This window comes from Alternaria conjuncta, assembly GCF_024043145.1.
Source record: "Alternaria conjuncta strain BMP 0040 chromosome Unknown scaffold_5, whole genome shotgun sequence".
NCBI lineage: Eukaryota > Fungi > Ascomycota > Dothideomycetes > Pleosporales > Pleosporaceae > Alternaria > Alternaria conjuncta.
This window is the reverse complement of record NW_026250094.1, coordinates 1,545,877-1,566,583: the sequence shown is the minus strand read 5'-3', so window position 1 is coordinate 1,566,583 and position 20,707 is coordinate 1,545,877. Positions and strand designations below refer to the sequence as shown.

Below are 20,707 nucleotides of genomic sequence, written 5' to 3'. Positions count from 1 at the left end.
AGACGACGATGATGATGAATTCCTCAATACGTGTAAGAGCATCTAATCATAAACATGGTGCTTGCTAGCATACAATCGTAAAACAACCGCACGAGCATTTCGACTCCGCAAGAGAACGTTGCATTGTGTTCAAGATGCCCTCTCACCCTTCAACTCAGTGGTAGTAGCAGTATCTAAATCAGAAAACATCTCCTGCCCTAAGCCAGTCTCAACCCATTCTCCTCAGGCTTAAACCACTCCCTCAGCAGATCCTCCAAGATCTCATTAGCGCCCTTCTTCGCCTCCTCACTACTCTTCCCCTGGCACTCAATATAAAGCTTGATCTTCGGTTCCGTTCCGCTGCCTCTGACTGTAAACACGGCCCCATCATCTAGCTCACAGGTGATCATCTGGCTAGTGACATCAACCGGTAGATCGGGTTTGTGGTCCTTGCTCTTTGAGTCATAGCCCAGGGTTAGGTCTCGCCAGCGCGCGATCTTACGGGAGCCAATCGACGTTGGGTGGGGGCTGCCCAGTGCGCGGATAGCTGTGAACACCGATGTCGTCACGGAGGGCGATGGCGAGACGAGGTAGGTGTTTGCGTCTTCGAAGTAGCCAAGGTATTGGTAGAGTTGTTGTAGCTTGGCGTAGGCTGTCAGGCCTTGGGTGGACCAATGCGATGCGGCGGTTAGGAAGACTGCGGCTGCGCTGATGGAGTCTTTGTCGTGTACTGTCTGCGGGATCATGTATCCTAGGGCTTCCTCAAAGGCGTAAACCACATCGTAGCCCTCGCTATCGAGTTGTCGCGCTACGTTTCCAAGCCATTTGAATCCAGTCAACGTCTCGGTAAACTTGAAACCTTCCTTCTTCGCTAGCGCTGCAAGCATCCTGGAGCTGACAGTAGAGGCCAGCATCGCAAGCTTCTCTCGCGGTTTTGACGCCGGGTAACGTTCAAAGAGGTAGGATCCAAGCAGCGCTCCGAGTTGATTACCGCTGAAGATATGCCATTTGTCTCCTACTTTCTCTGCTGCCGCAAGTCGGTCTGCATCGGGATCGCTGGCGAGAATCAGGCGTATCGATGACTTCTCTGCCGTTTCGATTGCCAGGTCGAGCGCTCCCTTCTCTTCGGGGTTCGGGAACTTGACTGTGGGGAAGTCAGGGTCTGGCTGTGCTTGAGCCTCCACTACGGCCATCTGCGAGGCTACACCAAGTGTCTCTGCGCAACGCTGCATAGCAGGAAGTCCAACACCGTGCATGGGCGTGTACACGAATCTGAGCTCTGGGTCCATCTTGACCTTGACATGCTCGGGCTGTGCGGCGCACAGGACGGCCTGATGGTACTTGTCTTGTACCAAATCCAGACTTCCTTCCACCAGGAGTGAAGACTCTATCACACTCGTGTCCCAAGTGACAGGCTTGAGGTTCTCCATGATAGATTCGGCGATTCCGACGTCGTGTGGGGGAATGATCTGGCACCCGTTCGACCAGTAGACTTTGTATCCATTGTCTTTAGCCGGGTTGTGGCTGGCAGTAATCATGATACCAGCAGCGGCGTCGAGTTCGCGCACGCCAAAGGGAACCATGGGCGTATGACTCGGGTCCTCATACCACCACACCTTGATGCCCTTTGCGACAAAAGCAGCTGCGGTGAGCTTGGCGAACTTTTCCGAGTTATGTCTCGCATCCCGCCCAATGACTACACCCCTTCTCTCAACGTTCTTTTCGGTCTTGAGCAGGTACGCTGCTAGTCCTTGGGAAGCTTGAATCACTGTCAGAGAGTTCATGCAGGCGAAGCCGCCCTGCATGGGCCCTCTGAGTCCAGCTGTTCCGAAGGCAATACGATGTCGAAGTCGCTTTTCGAGTTCCTCGGTATCGCCATCCACCAACAACTTGTAGATCTCATCTGTCGTTGATTTGTCCTCGTCGAGCTCCAGCCACTCTTTCGCTAAGTCCTTGATATCTCGGGTCATGATTGGAATCTCGAATTCTGGAGGACGCTTTGGGTGATGTGATTTGTTCTGAGAAAGGATGAAATTGAGAGTGGAAGTCAACAAATGTCACTTGGCAGAGAAAGGTCACGAAGTAGAAGGTGATGGAGTGTCGGAGTTTGCCGACAGAAAGCGCGCAATAGCAAGCTCAAGTGGGCACCTGCCGCATTTATGCTCTCCAAGACTTTCAAATTTGTCGAAGCTCACGTGTAGATTCTGGTGACTTATTACTTACATATACGGCGCTGCAGGGCCACACATGCTCTCCGCTTGACATGTGAGGTCATTGCTGGATGCGGCTCTGGGGTGGCGAGGAACGTGGGGGCGTGCAGGGTCCTGGCGGGCAAGCTTCGGAAGTTTATCAGCTCATGATCTCCTGTTCCACTGGCTGGCTCCGGCGCAGCTCACCGCAACGCCTAGCTCCTTCTGAGACGCCGCGAAGCTGTGGTCTGACTGTCTGTACATTGAATTCCGTTCGTCAATTGAGCCCGCACCTGGACACTCGTTTGTGCACTCTTCGTGTACCACACCGTACCGCAACATGGCCGCCCAGGCAGACAGGAAGTCGAGAGTCTTCAGTCGAAGAGAGATCGAGGCCCAGATCGCCAATGGACGCTCAATTGTCATCGTAGACGGCAAGGTCTTGAAGGTGGACGCATGGCTGCCCTATCACCCAGGCGGTGACAAGGCCATCGCGCACATGGTGGGACGAGATGCCACAGACGAAGTCACTCGGTATGATGTCCCGTGGTGCCCAGGAAAGCTTAATGCTGACTTTTGCACCCAGATTCCACTCTGCGCAGACGCTCGAGCTCATGAATCGCTACCAAGTCGGCCGTATCGAAGGACGATGGACCAACTTCCTGCCGCCGATACAGGGAGGGAAGTTCCGGACACAGGAAGAGCTGGATAGACTCTCAGAGGAGGAGTACATGGAATCATGCTCCTCTTCAGAACAGGAGACTGTTAGCTCAGCCTCTTCGGCAGACAGCAGCCCGCTCTTCGAACCAGCAGATCGGCCGTCTGCTTCGGCCCGCAAACGCAACGGAGCCAATGTCACCAGGGCTTCCTCGAACTCAAGCGTCTCATCGGTCGAGCTGGATGACAGGGTCACTCCGAAGATGACAGTGCTTGACAGGCGGACTCAAGAAGAGCTGGATTTCGACAAGGCCAAATACCCGTCCCTGGACCCGGCCACTCAAGATCGGATCACTCAAAAATACCGCGACTTGCAAGTGCGCATAAAGCAAGAAGGTCTCTACGACTGCAACTACACTGCTTACGGTATCGAATGCCTACGCTATGGGTCTTTCTTGGCCGCTTTCATATTCCTGCTGACGAAGGGGTGGTACATCACCAGTGCCGTACCACTTGCGTGCTTTTGGCACCAGCTCACTTTCACTGTCCACGATGCTGGACACATGGGCATCACTCACGACTTCACGACTGACTCGACCATCGCAATGTTCATCGCCTCCTATCTGGGCGGTTTGAGTGCTTGTTGGTGGAAATACAGCCACAACGTTCATCATCTCGTTACGAACCACCCCGAACACGATCCTGATATCCAATACATCCCTTTCTTCGCCATCACCCATCGGTTCATGGAGAGTCTCACCACAACCTTTTACGAGTGGGCCATGGACTACGATGCATTCGCAAAGGTCATGATCCCGCTACAGCACTACACATATTACCCGATCATGATGGTAGCGCGTTTCAATCTTTACAGACTGTCCTGGATGTATTTGCTTCTTGGAAAGGGGCCCAAGAAAGGACCAGCTTGGTGGCACCGATATTTCGAGATGGTAGGCATGTTGTTTTACTGGACTTGGTTCGGTTATGGAGTCGTGTACAAGACCATACCCGACAACTGGAGCCGCTTCTGGTTCGTCTTGATTGCCCACGCCGTTACGTCGCCCCTTCACGTGCAGATCACGCTGTCTCATTTCGCTATGAGTACGGCAGATTTGGGTATTCATGAATCCTTTGCGCAGAAGATGCTTCGTACGACGATGGATGTTGACTGCCCGCAATGGTTGGATTTCTTCCATGGTGGCCTGCAGTTCCAGGCTATCCACCACCTGTATCCGAGAATCCCTCGGCACAATCTGAGGCAGACCCAAAAGCTGGTGCAGGAGTTTTGTAACGAGGTAGACATCCCGTATGCGTTGTACGGTTTCCTGGATGGTAACAAGCAAGTCGTTGGGCGACTGGCTGATGTAGCCAGGCAGGCTGCTATTTTCGCTGAATGCCAGAGGACCATTGCTGCGGAGGGAGATTATGGAATGCATTGAGGAATAGATCATGAACATATAGAGCAATCGAATGCATTCACACATCCACTTGGTTGGAGTTTACATGTTAAAGACGGCCGTGTTTGCCAGCATTGCTTCACCCCAAATGTCTGCCCAGGCTGCACGTAAATATTTGAGCAGCAAGCTTGCTGCAGATGCTTGCGCAGATCACTATCCGCTCGGATGAAGTTCCGATACCGAAGCCAGGGTTGGAAGGGAAGTGGAGGCTGGCAAGTATGCTGTCCGCCGTCTTCCGGCGTCTTGAGATCATGTTGAGAGGTCCTACACTGGCACGCCATCCGGTGGCATCAAAATAGCCGTAGACTTCAGCTCACCGGTAAAGATACAGGTCGTACGGTTGTCTTTCTCCAGCTCAGTCAGCTCAAGTACATATCACGCCATGGATGGCATATCGTGAGGATTGGCGGCAGGAACGCGTCGCTCACTAGCGTGATTCTCGACTGACCCCACCTCGGTCCATCGAACCATGACGCAACCGACAACACCTGCAAAAGGAATTTGTCGCTATGATGGTATCGCGCTGCAGTAGCATGATCCCACTCAGAGCACCAATGGCAGAGCTCAATGGACCAGGCGAACGTCTCCGGTCGAACCGCTGGCCAGGTTTCAAGCTTCCAGTCGCGCATACTGACGCGCGACTGCTTAAAGGCCCTCTTCGTCCCAACTTTACGTGAAGCTCTTATTTCTGAATCGTTTCAAACCTCCACTACTCGCAATTGGTGATCGTAGCCTCCATCGTATCTGTACTACTTGGCTACATCCTCAGACCTAGCTTCATTCAATATCTTTCCTGAAGCACGAAAGGTCGTACCTTTCCACCAACCTGCAATCATGGATGCCATGGTAGCAAAACCTCCAGCGGATCCCGACACCCTCGTCGAGGATGTCGAACACCTTAGCATCTCGCCATATGGACCCGCGAGGTCCTCAATCACTGAACACCCGCTCAGCGAGGATGAGGTGCGGAAGATGACTGACTACTTCCATGCTTCTCTATACATGTGCCTCGGCATGATATATCTGAGGAGAAATCCTCTGCTTCGCGACCCGCTTACTCTGGATCACCTCAAACGACGCCTGCTGGGACATTGGGGTTCGGATGCTGGACAGAGCTTCACATACATTCACATGGTAAGGATGACCGTACGCGGCTCTGGTAAATGAAAGAGCTAATGATTTGCACAGAACCGTCTCATCAAGAAGTATGATTTGGACGCCATCTTCATCTCTGGCCCTGGTCATGGCGCACCCGCTGTTCTCTCAAACAGTTTCCTGGAAGGAGTTTACTCTGAGGTCTACCCCGACAAGAGCGAAGATGAGGAGGGCATGAGGCGCTTCTTCAAGTCTTTCTCGTTCCCCGGTGGAATCGGATCGCATGCCACACCTGAGACACCTGGTAGCTTGCACGAGGGTGGAGAGCTTGGTTATTCCATCTCTCACGCTTTCGGCACAGTGTTCGATCACCCAGATCTCATTGCTCTGACAATGGTCGGAGACGGCGAGTCTGAGACCGGCCCGCTTGCTACCAGTTGGCACTCGACCAAGTTCTTGAATCCGATCACGGATGGTGCGGTCTTGCCTGTACTGCATTTAAACGGCTACAAGGTATGTGTTGAACTTTGCGGAAGGACATGTCGCTGACAAGATCCAGATCAACAACCCCACTGTCCTCGCGCGCGTAAGTCGCAAGGAGCTCGAAGCGCTCTTCGTCGGTTACGGATGGACGCCCTACTTCGTCGAGGGAAGCGATATCCCGTCTATGCACCAAGCTATGGCTGCCACGATGGAGCGATGTATCACGAAGATCCGCGAATACCAGAAGGAGGCCAGGGACTCGGGCAAGGCTTTCAGGCCGCGCTGGCCCATGATCGTGCTCCGTACACCCAAGGGATGGACCGCGCCTAGGCACGTCGATGGAGACCACTTCTTGGAAGGCTTCTGGCGCGCACATCAAGTACCCCTCACGAAAGTTCTCAAGGACAAGTCCCAGCTCAAGACTCTGGAAGAGTGGATGCGCTCATACGAGCCTGAGAAGCACTTTGACAAGGACGGCAAGCTCATCCCCGAGCTTAGGGAGTTGGCGCCAACCGGCAACAGGAGGATGAGCGCAAACCCTGTCACAAATGGCGGTCTGATCCGACACAAGCTCCACGTACCCGACTTCCGTGATTACTCTATCGAGGTCACCAAGGGAGGTGTCGCCAAGGTTGGTAGCATGGCAAACTGCGCCGCCTTCTTGCGCGATATCATCAGAGATAACCAGAAAGACTTCCGTCTCTTTGGCCCCGACGAGACCGAATCCAACAAGCTGGGTAAGGTGTACGAGGCGGGTAAGAAAGTCTGGATGGGCGAGTACTTTGAGGAAGACGAGGATGGTGGCAACCTAGCCTATGCAGGACGCGTTATGGAGATGCTTTCAGAGCACACTGTTGAGGTAAGACACAAGCCATTGCTCGATGCCACATTTCTAACTCCACTCAGGGTTGGCTAGAGGGCTACATCCTCTCTGGACGTCACGGTCTGCTCAACAGCTACGAGCCTTTCATCCACATCATCGACTCCATGGTCAACCAGCACTGCAAGTGGATCGAGAAGTGCCTTGAAGTCGAATGGAGACAGAAGATTGCTTCACTCAACATCCTGCTCACCGCAACTGTCTGGCGACAAGACCACAACGGATTCACCCATCAAGATCCAGGTTTCCTTGACGTCGTAGCGAACAAGAGCCCCGAGGTCGTCCGCATCTACCTCCCACCAGACGCCAACTGCCTGCTCTCAACGATGAACCACTGCCTCCGCAGCGAAAACTACGTCAACGTCATCGTTGCCGACAAGCAGGAGCACCTCCAGTACCTCACCATGGAGCAAGCCATTGCCCACTGCACAAAGGGCGTTGGTATCTGGGAATGGGCGAGTAACGACAAGGACCAAGAGCCTGACATCGTCATGGCATCCTGCGGTGACGTTTCCACTCACGAGTCTCTCGCCGCAACAGCATTACTCCGCACACACCTCCCCGACCTCAAGATCCGCTTCGTAAACGTCGTCGACCTCTTCAAGCTCATCGACGAGGACCAGCATCCCCACGGCCTCAAGGCACACGAGTACAAGGCCATCTTCACCGACAACGTACCCTGCATCTTCAACTTCCACTCTTACCCTTGGTTGATCCACCGCCTGACGTATGGCCGCAAGGGCCAGCAGAACCTGCTCGTCCGCGGATACAGGGAGAAGGGCAATATCGACACTCCTCTCGAGCTGGCCATCAGGAACGGCACTGATCGCTATAGCTTGGCGATTGATGCGCTTGACAATATCCCCAGCTTGGGTAACAAGGGCGCGGCGACGAGGGAGAAGCTGCTGGATGAGCAGATCAAGGCGAAGAACTATGCGTACCATGAGGGTATGGATCCTAAGGAGACGGAGGACTGGGTTTGGCCTTTCTAGATGCTCCCGTTGCAGTTGGGATTGAGTGAGTGATTGTGGATTCTTTCTTGTGGGCTGAGATTGAAAGTTACGGTCTTGTATGATACTAGGATTACGAATAATGCAGAACACTCGCACGTCAAATGAAGTCTAAAAGCGAAGCAACCGTAGAGTGGTGAAGAAATAGTCGATAATTTCTAAGATCTGACCTATGCAGAATGCAAAATGCAAGACAGCCTAAGCCGCCAAACCCAAAACGCCCTTTTCTATGCAGTGTGAATGTAGTCTACGCGGCGCACTGAGCGCGCATCCACAACCAAAACGCCGTAAACACCATGCTTGATGTAAACTCCAAAAGCGCAAACAGCGACAAAGTCAAGCCGAAGCTCTAGAAATCATAAGAAGTATTACCAACGCTCAACCCCAGTCTCATATTATCCACCGTCTTGCCCCCCACACCTTTCAGCATAGCCAGCGATTCCAAATCCATTATCTCAGCATCATCCATTTCAACCAGGCAGTTCACGATGTTATCCGCTTTCTTTGCACCGACACCCTTTAACGCTTTGATCTGGTTGACGTCGCGTGAATTGATGATCTTGAGGAGGTGGCTGGTACGAGGCGTTTGTTGGACAGAGGCAGAGGCGGAGTGAGACGGGAGATCGGCAGCAGTGGTAGTGGTAGTCAGAGTCGTAGTCGTGGTTGGGGCAGTGTCGTCGCGGAAGATGGGCAGTTTTTTAGTCGTCTTTTTCGGTTTGCGGGCGGGCTTGGATTTGCTGGTGTACTGGAAGCTGGTGTCGGAGGCGTAGGAGTCTTCGTGGTCGGAGGGAGGCGCGGGAGCGAATTCTTCGTCGTCTTCGGAGTCGTCTTTGTAGACCATCTTGGGCTTTGACTGTTTCTTTTCGACGGCTTTGAGGGGGGCCATGAGGAGGTTCGAGGGGGGCGCTGCGGCGGCGGTGTGTGAGGGTAGCTCTACGGGGGCGGAGACGTGCTTGGTGGTCTCTTCCTTCTTTGCGCGTATCCGGTCTTCGAGGGCCTTCATCTTAGATTCTAGCTTTGCGTTGCCGGGGAAGAAGGGCTGGGCCAGGTGGTACATCCTCAGTGCGCTGGCGTCCTCCCCGCGCATGTGATGTTGCTTCGCCATAAGAAGGAATTGTAGGCCCTGTGATTTTCCGTCCTCCTCGTGTGCATCGATACGGTGTTCCAGCTCATCCAACCGCTTTTGCAACTCTGCAGATAGCGCCGGCGCAGCGGTGCCGGCATCTTGCAATGCCTTCTCTGCTAGCCTCTCGTCCACCTTCTGTGCAATGAGAGCCTCGATCGAAGCCTTGGTTAGAGCGGGCTCTCTGTTCGGTATCCGTGAGGTGTTATCCCCAGTTCGGAATGCCTTCGTTGGTCGCGTTGCGAAAGTGCTGCTGGGTTCAGCCGCTCGTTTAGAACCCTCAGTTCTTCGCACTCCTTGGTTCTGCGCAAGGTTAGAAACGCGAGGAGCAGCAGCAGCAGCCTTGCGAGCGTCGGAGTATACGGAGAAGGCCTTAGTAGGCTTCTCGCCCTTCTTGCCCTTCTCCGGCTCCGGAATGTTGGCGTTGTGTGCGGCAGCGATGGACCGTAGCGGTTGCCGTGACATTGTTGCTCCGCCAACACTACTAGTTATCGCCAATGGTTTGACTGCTGTCCTGTACATGGGGTCGTTCTCCACCTCTGCGATCTCGATCTTCTTCGTCCGGCTAGCGAAGTTCAAGGAACTAATGGTGTCGAGGTGGTATGCGCGGGTCGGCGCAAGGTTCAGAATCATGACAGTTAAGCCCTTATTCTGACCCAGCGATAAGATTCTCGTCATCTTGGACTCGCGGTACGGGATCCGGCTGGCCTTCTTGTTCATAGCTTCTACGCATTGAGCAAGTACGAATAGCGACTTGTTGATGGCCGAGCTCTCGACCAGACGCTCCTTGTTGTTTTCTGTTCGTCGGTTGTCTTCGGATCCTGCAAGATCAATGCAGGATGCTCGGCTGACGCGAACCGTGTCTTCGGTGGTTTGCGTGATCTTCACGCAGAGAACGGCATGGGATCGGGAAGAATGCGCGTTGAGCTGCAGCATCATTAGCAATGTTTACCTCTAACGCGTGTAAAGCCTCACCTTAGTAGCGGATGTTGACCTGTTCATGTTGGCTTGGTCATAGAGCTGCTCAAACTCCTTAAGCGTTGTGCAAGGCTTCTCTGTAAGACCAACCACGACAGTCTTGCCCTTGTTGTCTCGGATGGGCAGGCCAGACGGGGTGCGCTTCTCCGGCGGTTCGAACAGATCGTAGACGCGATCGCAGTAGATTTCGAAGTATTCCAGGGCGACCTCGACGTGTGTGGCGCCAGCCGTGTCCTTCTCGATCTTCTTGCATCGTCGGTATATCGAGCTCAACAGTCTTGGAATGACACCGCGGTCCGCCAGCGACTTTCCTCCGCGCATCGTATGCGTCTTGCCGGTGCCGGTGCAGCCATGCGCGAAAATAGATAGATCGAAGCCATTGAACAGGTGCTTCACCGTCGGCGCGACTGGTTTGGAGTCAATTCAGGTCCGAAACGCGTCCGTCGCGAACTCACTCTCGGCATCGAAAAGCTGCTGCTGCGTCGCGTCCTGCTCGTACACAGAGCTGAATTGGAAGCTAAAGGACTCAGCCTCGTTCTTCGGACTCGGTATCCGCACGACCGCCGGGGTGGTGTCGCCCTCCAATGTCTCGGCGGTGACGATGGTGTCTTTGTCGAGCTCCTGTTTCAGTAGAGGACGTATCCTCGCGACGACGCGTACGCTCATGGTGCAGGCCGGCAAGGAGGATGGCGATAGGGTGAAAAGATACGAAAAACTCTACGTCTACAGAGAAAGGAATGCCAGACCAACCGTACGCGACGTCGAGACTCGAGGCTCTGGCGACATGCAAAGGGCCTGTCCTAGCGTAAATGGCGGTCTGTGTTGTCCTTCCTTGTCGAAACTCGCCTGTTGCCCCGAGCGACCCTCACCCGCCCAGACGAATGAACATCGGGCACGTGCAAACCCGCCAACACATCTCGATCCACTACAATATTGTCGATAGCTATAGCTGATGCTTGCAGGCATCCAGGTCGTCTTCTATCGTGACCTCGACCTTGGTGTTGTGGAGAAATCCCCACAGCGTTCCGGTCTCTTAACGCATCCAACAGCCGACAGACAGCACATACTGCATGAAGACGCGGAAACCGGCAACACTTGACAAACTCGGACCGCGGAATCGAGCCTCATTCCGAAGAGCTATTTCTGGCATATGGAGATCTGGAGGCTCTGCGCGGGTAGCAGACGTTCGGCGAGGCGCTTCAAGGTCGTGGGCTCGACGAGGCCATGCCGCCATCTCATTGGCCCGAGGATGAAACATGTACCCAGCGCATCAGAGCACCACAGCCACTCCTCCAGTTACCAGCGCTACTTTCCTATGGAGCTTGAGTGACACGCCCAAATTACAGGCAACTGGAGCCATGCTCGGCCAGTACTACTCTTTGTTCCATTGTATACTCAAACCGTGCTCAAGGCGGCTAATGCAGCTTCAAAACCCGATGCCAGCCCGCGTAGCAATGAGACACCGCCGTAGCCATCTGAACGTTTAGCCTGTGGTTTGCTTGAGACGAACGATTTTCGTTTCTTTCCTAGGTGTCTTTCCTTACCGTCTGTTTCTTCTCCTTGTCGATCGTTTCTCTTAATCGTTCACTATCTCAGTTTCGTCCTTCAGTCCATCGCTTCCTTATTCTGCCTGCAAGCGCCGTCTTTCTCCTTCATCCACTCTTAATAATTTGTCGTCTTGACGATGGCTATCTTCTCCACAATTCTGCTGCTGGCAGCTTGCTCTACATCTATAAACGCTGGTCCAGTTCCAAAGAACCACCGACGACAACTGTGAGGAATACAGGCATATGCTCGAGAAACAAGCACTGACTTCGTGTAGTTTTCCTAGTTATGCCAACACTACTTCAACAATCGCGTCAACATCAAGGCAGCAAGTCGCAGAAGCAGAGACTGCTATCATAGTGGAGCCCATCAAGCAAACCATCTTCTCTTCGATAGCACCAGCTATCACCTTCGTTCTTCCTGACGGGAAACCACTCGTGACACAAGATCCGCAGACTGTGTTTTCTACTTCGTACATCACACCATCACCTCTGCCAACCACAGAGGAGACTTCAAGCGCAGCGGCCACATCCTCAGTAACACCAAGTCCGAAACCAACGCCCACAGAGAGCAGCGATGTGCCGGTATCGTCGGCATTGTCAAGTTCGGTTGCCGCTGTGGAGAACAAGACAGCAAGCGAGACAAGTCGAAAGGCTCCTATGTTCACCTACTCGCCCATAGAAGAGACCTCCACATCGCTTGCCACTCCAACCGTACCGGCGTCAAGTGCTGTCCTAGCATCTACCACAACTGCACCGGTGACGAGTGCGGTCCAGGGACCTACCACTGGCGGTTTGCCTGGCTTCACTCATCCCGGTGCGGCACCCTCAGGCTCGCCCTCTGTCAACACCACCACCAGTGCGATTATCACCAGCCTATCTTCTGTGATCGAGTCGGTCATACAAGCGCCATCTTCCACCCCTCTGGTCAACTCAACTTCTCTGGCAATTCCAGCCCCTGTATCGAGCGAATCGTCTACAGCTATCCTCCCCTCAGAGACTGCTTCAGACACCATTGATGTAACATCGCGCATCATCGTCACGCAATACACCACTATCTACGCGACATCCCAGCCGCCTCAAAAATCTACTCAAGAGTCAGTCATGCCAACTGAAGCTCAAGAGTCTGCTCCAATAGCCTCTCCAACATCAGAAGTGGCTGGCACTCCCATGCCCGCTCCATCAAACGCCCCGGCTGAAGTATCCCCATCAGCATCCCTCCAGGTACCGCCTGTAGTGATCGTAACATCGTACACTACAGTCATGCCGACAGCCACACCACAGCCAAGTGGAGCACCCGAAATACCCGTTTCTTCCGCCGTACCAGAGCCAGTCATATCAAGCTCAGTGGCCTTGTCCTCTACGCTCGCAGCTTCGTCTTCTGAAGTAGCAATGCCGACACCCACTGAACCCGCACCATCATCTTTGACATCGAAGTTTCCTGTGCCTACTCCCACGCTATCGTCTTCCGCTGCACCAAGCATGCCACCCGCCCCCTCAAGCTCAGCACAACCATCACCATCTTCCCCCTCTATGGCACCGCCACAAGAATCTTCAGCGCAATCTTCTTCATCTTCAATCGCGCCACCCCCAGCGGTCTCCGCATCCGCAACGGCATCCACGTCCGACGCCGTGCCAACACCACCAGCACCGACCGAAATGCCATCATCGGCACCACCACAGCCAGAGCCGGTACCTTCATCAACGACATCAGAAGGTCCGTTGATCATCACGCCGATACCACCGAGTCAGATATTCACTGTGACGGTTACTGCGTCGCCGACTGGGAGGGAGACGGTTACGGAGACAGCTACCGTAACTGTGACGGCTTAAAGAGTGCGGGATGGGGATGGGAGGTGTGAAAAGTTTCTTTTGATGTTGAAGCGGTCGCTTGCGCTGGCTTGCATGGAAGGGGGAGGAAGTAGTTTAAATTTGATACCCAAGATTTGAGAATTATTTTTGTTACACATGAACCACTTGATTCCTTGTAGCAGAGCTGCAATCGTGAAGTCAATATTGAGAAGACGTATGAAACGTTCGGAAGCATGAAGATAACCTGATTACTGGCTGCGATGAAGTGCAATATCCAATTTCAAGCTTGCTGGAGATCATTTGCGCATAGGATGCAAAGCATACTCCCACAACGCTCGCCTTCACATCTTCAACACTTCGAGTAGATGAGTTTACACTTAATACCCACTCTGTTCCCTCCTGCCACCGCCCTCAGCCCCACCCTCCGCGTCATCATCCCTGTTCGCCTTCGCATCGCCAGCAGCTTCCTGAATACCCTGCGCATCACCTCTCAACTTCTCAAAGTACGCCTTGACATCCTCTGCACCAACAGCCTGACCGGACTCGGCGAACGGCTTCAAGAACGCCGAGACCTTGTCTTTGAGATGCGCATACGCCATTGCACCCTGGATAGCACGCACGCGGTCCATGTTGTTGAATGCGGCTTCACCACGATCGAGAATACTTCCTGTACCGACGGACTGTCCGCCTTCTTCTCCGTCTTCGGAGACGGGGGGCTCGTACGTGTCTTCCTCTTCGAGGAGTTGCGGGTGGGCTTTCAAGTGTGGGTAGCAGGCGTCGCAGTGGCAAAGGTGGTCGCGGAAGTCGGGCTTGAGGAAGAGGGAGAAGGGTGTGGTATGTGCGGTGGTAGGAATAGGAGGGAGGGAAGCGTGCTTGGGGCCTTCTGGTGCTTCTGGCTTCTTGGGGGTTATGGGCAGCGTCGTTGTGTCTTCGGGGATGCTGGAGAGGGTGCCGCTTGGATCTTCGGACTTTTGGCGCTTAGCCGGAGCCGGAGCTGTCAGGTGGGATGATGTCTGCTGCTCTTCGTCTTCGTCGGAAGCTTTGCGTTTCTTAGAGTCCCCGTTGCTGTTCTCTGGGGCTGAGACGGCGGATTTCTGGGCATGAGAAAGCGCTATGGCTTTGTCGTGGTAGACTGGTGCGAGGAACCCAGTTGAGCCAGCGTACTGTTTAATCCATGGATTGGCCTCGACGCACTTGTAGCAGAGGAAGTGATCGAAGTCGTCTTCTTCAGGGAAGCCTGGGGGTAGCGGCGGATCGTCGTCCTCTTCTGCGCCAGCATCTGCTGCAATGTCGTTGCCATCAACCCCATTGCCATTTGTCACTGCAGCTGCGATGTTCGCTGGAAGTGATGCCGTATTCTCGTCCGCGTGCCCGTTGGTCTTGGTGTCATCTGTTGCGGGCTTGTCGGTCTCCATCGCATCTACTTTGTCATTCTTCTCTTCCACTTTGGGCTTCTCGATCATCTTGCTGTACTCCGCCCGAGTGAAGCCTACGAGGCATTCAGGGTGCCACCAGTCTTCACCACAGCCGCCCTCCTCGCAAGTCCCAAGTCCGAGACATTGGAACATGGTGCCCTTCTCTTGTTGAGGATCATAGTCCTCGCCGCAGCCACAGAATTTGTTCCTGAAGTTCTGGTTGTACTTGTTCGTCTTGGCTGGCTCTTCGCCCGTCACATCGCCTTTACGTCCAGTTTCTGCGTTGAGACGAAGCGTGCATGGCGTCATATCCGGTATCCTGGTAGTTCCACAGTCGCATATGAAGTTGCGCTTGTTGAAAAGCTCAACAAGGGTGTGTTCGCCATGGCAGGAGATGGAGCATGAGTAGCAGACGCCTGCTGGAGTGTATTGCTGGGCAGACGATGCGGGCGCGGGGTTGCAGGTGAGGCATGCGTAAAGGCTCTGTCGCAGAGGGCCGAGGTCGCGTGTGCAGGTATCGAATTGCTGTTTCTTGTCAGTCGAGGCGCATTCGGAGGATGTGGGTACTGACGTAGGGGAGAGCCTCGCGTGCTTCTGCCTCGAGGCTAAGTTGCTCTTTGATAAAGCTGACGGAATTGATTTAGTCTCCATACAGACAAGAGCATGGAAGACACGTACTCAGCCGCTGTTTGTGAGCTCTCCGATGCTTGCGATATGCTGCTGGTGCGCGGCTTCTCGGACATGGTCGTTGACTGGGAATCCGCCATGATTGCGATAACGCGCAACCACTTAATTCGAGATGGAAAGCAATTCGATGTAGAGCACAAGATCAAAATTCGTCAGAATGCGAGATACTAACAGAGTAAATTCGGTCGTGGAAGTGCGTGGGAAACTTTGGTGTGAGCAGTGAGGAAGGCGCTGGATGCGCCTGATCGCTGATTGGCTACCGCATCACCACTTTACGCGTGGAAAAGGAAAGCGCGACGCGGTCGTGTCGCTGGCCCTTACTACCCCTTCTCCCGCACCCTCAACCCCGCTTCGCAGCCCCATATCACTTTACTTTATCCCGGTGATACCAGTAAAGAACCGTGCTTTAAGTGAACATGAGGTATGTGTCTCAGGTTCGACGAGACTCGTAGGCCGAGCAACGACGAGCCCCTCTTTACCACAACAACAAGATATTGACGAACACTAGTTCACCACCACCACCCCTTCGCTCCAACATGTCGTCCGCAAACCGTGGCGTAGGCCCTAGCAGCAGGAGCAACAAACGCGCAAGGGACGATGACGATCTCCCCTCCTCAGCGGCGCATCCGCCGTCCAGCCGTGAGTGCGACGAAAACATGCGACACAACAATGGCTAATCAAGTACAGCAATGGCCTCGTCGCCACCTATGCTCCCACAAGACGACGATGCAGACATGCTCGACGATGACGACATCATTCGCGACGTAGACGATCTCGACGAAGACGCAGAAGAGGCGGAAGGAATTGATCTGTTCGCCGACGACTTCGAGAACGACTACGGAGCCCGCGAGAACGATGCCTACGAAGGCCAGGGCATCGATGACGAAGGCGACTATGAAGAACTCAGTCTTGCGCAGAGGCGAGAGCTTGATGCGCGACTTAACGCCCGCGACAGAGAGGCGAGACGTCGCATGCCTGCTGCTTTCCTGCCAGATGAAGACGAGACGGATGGCCTTGCAGGTCTGATGGGACGCCGTCGTGTTCGGAGAAATCGATATGACGAAGAAGACGACATGGACATGGACAACGACATCATGAACGAGGAATTGACGCTGGAGGCACTCACCGATGTCAAGGCCAACACCCTGACAGATTGGGTGGCTCAACCTCAGGTCGCCAGAACCATCGCGCGCGAGTTCAAGTCTTTCCTGACAGAATATACCGACGAGCACGGTCACTCAGTATACGGAGCCCGCATCCGAACCTTGGGAGAGGTCAACGCTGAGTCCTTGGAAGTCTCATTCGACCACCTTGCAGAGCAAAAGGCTACCTTGGCATACTGGCTGGCCAACACGCCCACCGAGATGTTGAAGATCTTCGACCAGGTGGCCATGGAAGTCGCTCTCCTCCACTACCCAGACTACGAGCGTATCCACTCCGAGATCCACGTCCGTATCACCGACGTACCTGTTCAATATACACTCCGCCAGCTCCGTCAATCGCATCTCAACAGTCTGGTTCGTGTGAGTGGAGTCGTCACCCGCCGAAGCGGAGTCTTCCCTCAACTCAAATACGTCAAGTTTGACTGTACTAAGTGCGGTGTCACTCTGGGTCCCTTCCACCAAGATTCAAACGTTGAGGTCAAGATCTCTTTCTGCCAGAACTGCCAATCACGCGGTCCTTTCACCGTGAACTCCGAGCGGACAGTCTACCGAAACTACCAAAAGCTCACCCTACAAGAGTCTCCAGGTACTGTGCCGGCAGGACGTTTGCCCCGTCATCGGGAGGTCATCCTTCTTTGGGACTTGATCGACTCGGCAAAGCCTGGTGAGGAGATTGAAGTCACCGGCATCTACCGTAACAACTACGATGCGGCTTTGAACAACAAGAACGGTTTCCCAGTCTTTGCAACTATCTTGGAGGCCAACTACGTTGTCAAGTCTCACGACCAGCTGGCTGGCTTCCGGTTGACCGAAGACGATGAGAAGGAGATTCGACGACTGTCCAAGGACCCTCGCATTGTGGACAAAGTCATCAACTCGATCGCTCCAAGCATCTACGGACACACTGACATCAAGACTGCTGTGGCACTCTCTCTGTTTGGAGGTGTCAGCAAAGAAGCTCCTGGTCGTCACTCGATCCGTGGTGACATCAACGTCTTGTTGCTTGGAGATCCCGGTACTGCCAAGTCCCAAATTCTGAAGTATGTCGAAAAGACCGCCCATCGTGCTGTATTCGCCACTGGTCAGGGTGCTTCCGCGGTTGGTCTTACTGCTTCCGTCCGTCGTGATCCCATGACTAGCGAGTGGACGCTTGAGGGTGGTGCGCTTGTACTTGCCGATAAGGGTACCTGTTTGATCGACGAGTTCGACAAGATGAATGACCAGGATCGAACATCCATTCACGAGGCCATGGAGCAACAGACTATCTCCATCTCCAAGGCTGGTATCGTCACAACCCTTCAAGCTCGCTGTTCCATCGTAGCAGCTGCTAACCCCATTGGTGGTCGATACAACTCAACAATTCCTTTCTCGCAGAACGTAGAGCTCACCGAGCCTATCCTCTCTCGATTTGACATTCTGTGTGTCGTACGCGATACTGTTGACCCAGCAGAAGATGAACGTCTAGCCAAATTCGTTGTAAACTCTCACGGCCGTGCTCACCCACTTGTCAACTCAGCATACGGATACTCTGACAAGGCAAAGGCGACACAGAACGGCGACGACCAAATGGAAGTCGACGGTGACGCACCAATCAAGGAGGGTGAGATTCCACAAGATCTGTTGAGGAAGTACATTCTTTACGCGAGGGAGAAGTGCAGACCCAAGCTTTACCAGATTGAGCAAGATAAGATTGCCCGTCTATTCGCAGACATGCGCAGAGAGTCTATGGCAACTGGAGCCTATCCTATCACCGTAAGTTCACACCATTGCGTCAGTAAATTATTCACTCACAACTACAGGTTCGCCATCTCGAAGCTATCCTACGTATCGCAGAGTCTTTCTGTAAGATGCGTCTCTCCGACTATGTCGCATCGGTAGACATTGATCGCGCCATTGCTGTTGCAGTTGATTCCTTTGTCGGATCACAGAAGGTCAGCGCAAAGAAGGCGTTGGCAAGGGCTTTCGCCAAGTACACCTTGAACAGGCCCGGCGCTGTTAGTGCACCGACCCGAGGAGGGCGGGCGCAAAGAGCAGCAGCATGAGCATATTCCCGAAATATCGAAAGTGCACTATGATGAAGGCCTGATAGAGGCGCGAGTGAGAGGAGTTTGTGGCATGCGTCTTGATTAACGGCGCCTGAAGATGCAATGATACCATGTTGGAAAGCGTTATCTGTCTACAGACATCTGTCTACATGTACTGGGTGCTTGGAGTTGACAGTAAAGACTATAAACTAGATAGGACATTAAACAATGCCTTGTTATAAGTTCACATAGGATGCACAGTAAAGTTAGCAAGGGCAGCTGAGGATGCGCACAGAATTCATGCAGGTTTTACCGCGATCGTGACATTGCCTTCACTCCAAAAATTGTTTCGGAAGCGTTCTGATGATGAGCATACAAGTAACTCACGATCGGCTTTGACTCTTGCACAAGTCATGAAGATGGGGTGTTCAGTGCTGGCATGATGGGTCGGCTGAGTCACTAGCGTTGAACAACTCTTGGCGCACAAAGCATTTTGCGTCGCGCTACCACCCCAATTCTCTTTCGACAACCCTCACGACCGGAGCTCAACAACCCTTTAGGAATACCACATTCGACTTCCTACGAGCAACGATGGCCCCCAAGAAGAACAAGAGAACCGCCGACTCCATCAACTCGCGCCTGGCGCTTGTGATGAAGTCCGGTAAGGTCACCCTCGGCTACAAGTCTACCCTCAAGAGCCTGCGCACTGGAAAGGCCAAGCTCGTCATCATTGCCGGAAACACCCCTCCTCTGAGGAAGTCTGAGCTCGAGTGTAAGTATATTCTTCTCTGGGATCTATGCGCAATCGCTAATTCTTCCTAGACTACGCCATGTTGTCCAAGACCTCCGTCCACCACTTCTCCGGCAACAACGTACGTACCGCACCCCGTCCGCTCTCATTGCCTAACGACAAGATACCCTGAGCGCTACGAGACTCGTTGTTCTCCAGTTACTAGCTGTGGAGAACATACACAAGAACGCGACGATAACGAGCTCCTGCGCGCTGGGTATGCTTCGAGGGCTGGCTCTGAGAAGAGGTCTGAACATGGCTTCGGAGAGCAATCAGCTAATACTAGTCTAGATTGAGTTGGGCACTGCTTGCGGTAAGCTCTTCCGCTGCTCCGTCATGTCCATCCTCGATGCCGGTATGTATCTCCCTTTCTGGTTGCACTATGACATCCGCTAACACATTGACAGGTGACTCCGACATCCTGTCCCAGAACACCGAGAACTAGAGTGTTATGACAAATGGAAGGGGCGCAGTTAGACATGATACCTAGGCATGGCGAAAGCTATGTCCTCGATGATATCCAATGAATGCAAGATTTCATGAGCCATCCTGACGGTCCACATTTGCACCTGTGACGTGACTCATTCATGCATACTTGCACGTCCTTCTGTTACCCTAGTGCTTACAGACAAAACTGTCGCAAGATTATCATGCGCCAGTCCCGGGTGTGCAGCTCTGAGTATACCACGTCTTGAGGGTACACAACGAGGTCTGCATTGATGCTATACGAAAGATCACAGCGTATTCTCGCTGGACAGACTTCCAGTGCTCATTCTAGATTACGTAGATGAGCATCTTTATGCAATGCATCCAAAGCACGCAAGATCTTAGCTCCCTGACCTACTGCTAGACTATACTTTGGATGTTTTTGGGTTTCGGGTCGGGCATAACATGCTGAAACATGCTTCTTTGAATCGGCTATGCGAGGTCGCTCGGTACTTCTGATTTGTAATGCACACAAACAGATACCATGAGGATGTACAGAATGTCAAGTTGTATGGATGTAAGAATACAACTACGGGATATAATAGAGGATGCTATCGTAGAGGACAAGTGCCTTAATCACGTCGCTGCGCGCATCCCCATAATTGCACTTTTGCCGTCTCGGGAAGTGGCGTGGCGGGTGCTTTGAAATCGGATGGGGCGCTAGCTTACTCAGGTCGTAGCGTTCGTGTGGGCAAATATTCGCTTAGCAATCCGGCGACGACTTCCCTCGACGCCTCTGACACTCACCTCCTACTAACACCATAAATACAGGGTAAGGTACGTACGGCTGTCGCATTTATCCCCGCTGGAAGACGTCTTACTGACAGCTGCACCAGTTTGCGCTCGCCATCATTCTCCGCGCCTCCTGGACACCCGCTCATTGATTTCAAAGCAGGAACAACCGTCACAATGGCTCGCCGTCCCGCCCGTTGCTA

General features: G+C 53.4%; 8 protein-coding genes across 8 annotated transcripts; 4 read left to right on the top strand and 4 right to left on the bottom strand.

The window, feature by feature from the left end:
* Positions 1-197: 197 nt before the first annotated feature.
* J4E85_004166 (uncharacterized protein) lies at positions 198-1,949 on the bottom strand (the record flags this gene model as incomplete). Its single annotated transcript, XM_051468427.1, has 1 exon — positions 198-1,949. The coding sequence occupies one exon, from the start codon at positions 1,947-1,949 to the stop codon at positions 198-200; it is 1,752 nt and encodes a 583-aa protein (XP_051328019.1).
* Positions 1,950-2,508: 559 nt separating this feature from the next.
* J4E85_004165 (uncharacterized protein) lies at positions 2,509-4,264 on the top strand (the record flags this gene model as incomplete). The annotated part of the gene is made up of 2 exons (XM_051468426.1): positions 2,509-2,702; positions 2,755-4,264. The coding sequence occupies 2 exons, from the start codon at positions 2,509-2,511 to the stop codon at positions 4,262-4,264; spliced, it is 1,704 nt and encodes a 567-aa protein (XP_051328018.1).
* An 852-nt stretch (positions 4,265-5,116) lies between these two features.
* On the top strand, positions 5,117-7,732 carry J4E85_004164 (uncharacterized protein; the record flags this gene model as incomplete). The annotated part of the gene is made up of 4 exons (XM_051468425.1): positions 5,117-5,416; positions 5,471-5,890; positions 5,937-6,719; positions 6,767-7,732. 4 exons carry the CDS (start codon positions 5,117-5,119, stop codon positions 7,730-7,732), a joined length of 2,469 nt encoding a protein of 822 aa, XP_051328017.1.
* Positions 7,733-8,099: 367 nt separating this feature from the next.
* J4E85_004163 (uncharacterized protein) lies at positions 8,100-10,517 on the bottom strand (the record flags this gene model as incomplete). The annotated part of the gene is made up of 3 exons (XM_051468424.1): positions 8,100-9,800; positions 9,849-10,258; positions 10,307-10,517. The coding sequence occupies 3 exons, from the start codon at positions 10,515-10,517 to the stop codon at positions 8,100-8,102; spliced, it is 2,322 nt and encodes a 773-aa protein (XP_051328016.1).
* A 1,996-nt stretch (positions 10,518-12,513) lies between these two features.
* Positions 12,514-13,125, bottom strand: J4E85_004162 (uncharacterized protein; the record flags this gene model as incomplete). Its single annotated transcript, XM_051468423.1, has 1 exon — positions 12,514-13,125. One exon carries the CDS (start codon positions 13,123-13,125, stop codon positions 12,514-12,516), a length of 612 nt encoding a protein of 203 aa, XP_051328015.1.
* Positions 13,126-13,584: 459 nt separating this feature from the next.
* Positions 13,585-15,389, bottom strand: J4E85_004161 (uncharacterized protein; the record flags this gene model as incomplete). The annotated part of the gene is made up of 3 exons (XM_051468422.1): positions 13,585-15,147; positions 15,194-15,248; positions 15,301-15,389. The coding sequence occupies 3 exons, from the start codon at positions 15,387-15,389 to the stop codon at positions 13,585-13,587; spliced, it is 1,707 nt and encodes a 568-aa protein (XP_051328014.1).
* A 456-nt stretch (positions 15,390-15,845) lies between these two features.
* On the top strand, positions 15,846-18,514 carry MCM2 (MCM DNA helicase complex subunit; the record flags this gene model as incomplete). Its single annotated transcript, XM_051468421.1, has 3 exons — positions 15,846-15,948; positions 15,997-18,224; positions 18,272-18,514. 3 exons carry the CDS (start codon positions 15,846-15,848, stop codon positions 18,512-18,514), a joined length of 2,574 nt encoding a protein of 857 aa, XP_051328013.1.
* A 573-nt stretch (positions 18,515-19,087) lies between these two features.
* RPL30 (60S ribosomal protein L30) lies at positions 19,088-19,731 on the top strand (the record flags this gene model as incomplete). Its single annotated transcript, XM_051468420.1, has 4 exons — positions 19,088-19,268; positions 19,319-19,368; positions 19,578-19,641; positions 19,694-19,731. 4 exons carry the CDS (start codon positions 19,088-19,090, stop codon positions 19,729-19,731), a joined length of 333 nt encoding a protein of 110 aa, XP_051328012.1.
* Between the last annotated feature and the right edge of the window lie 976 nt (positions 19,732-20,707).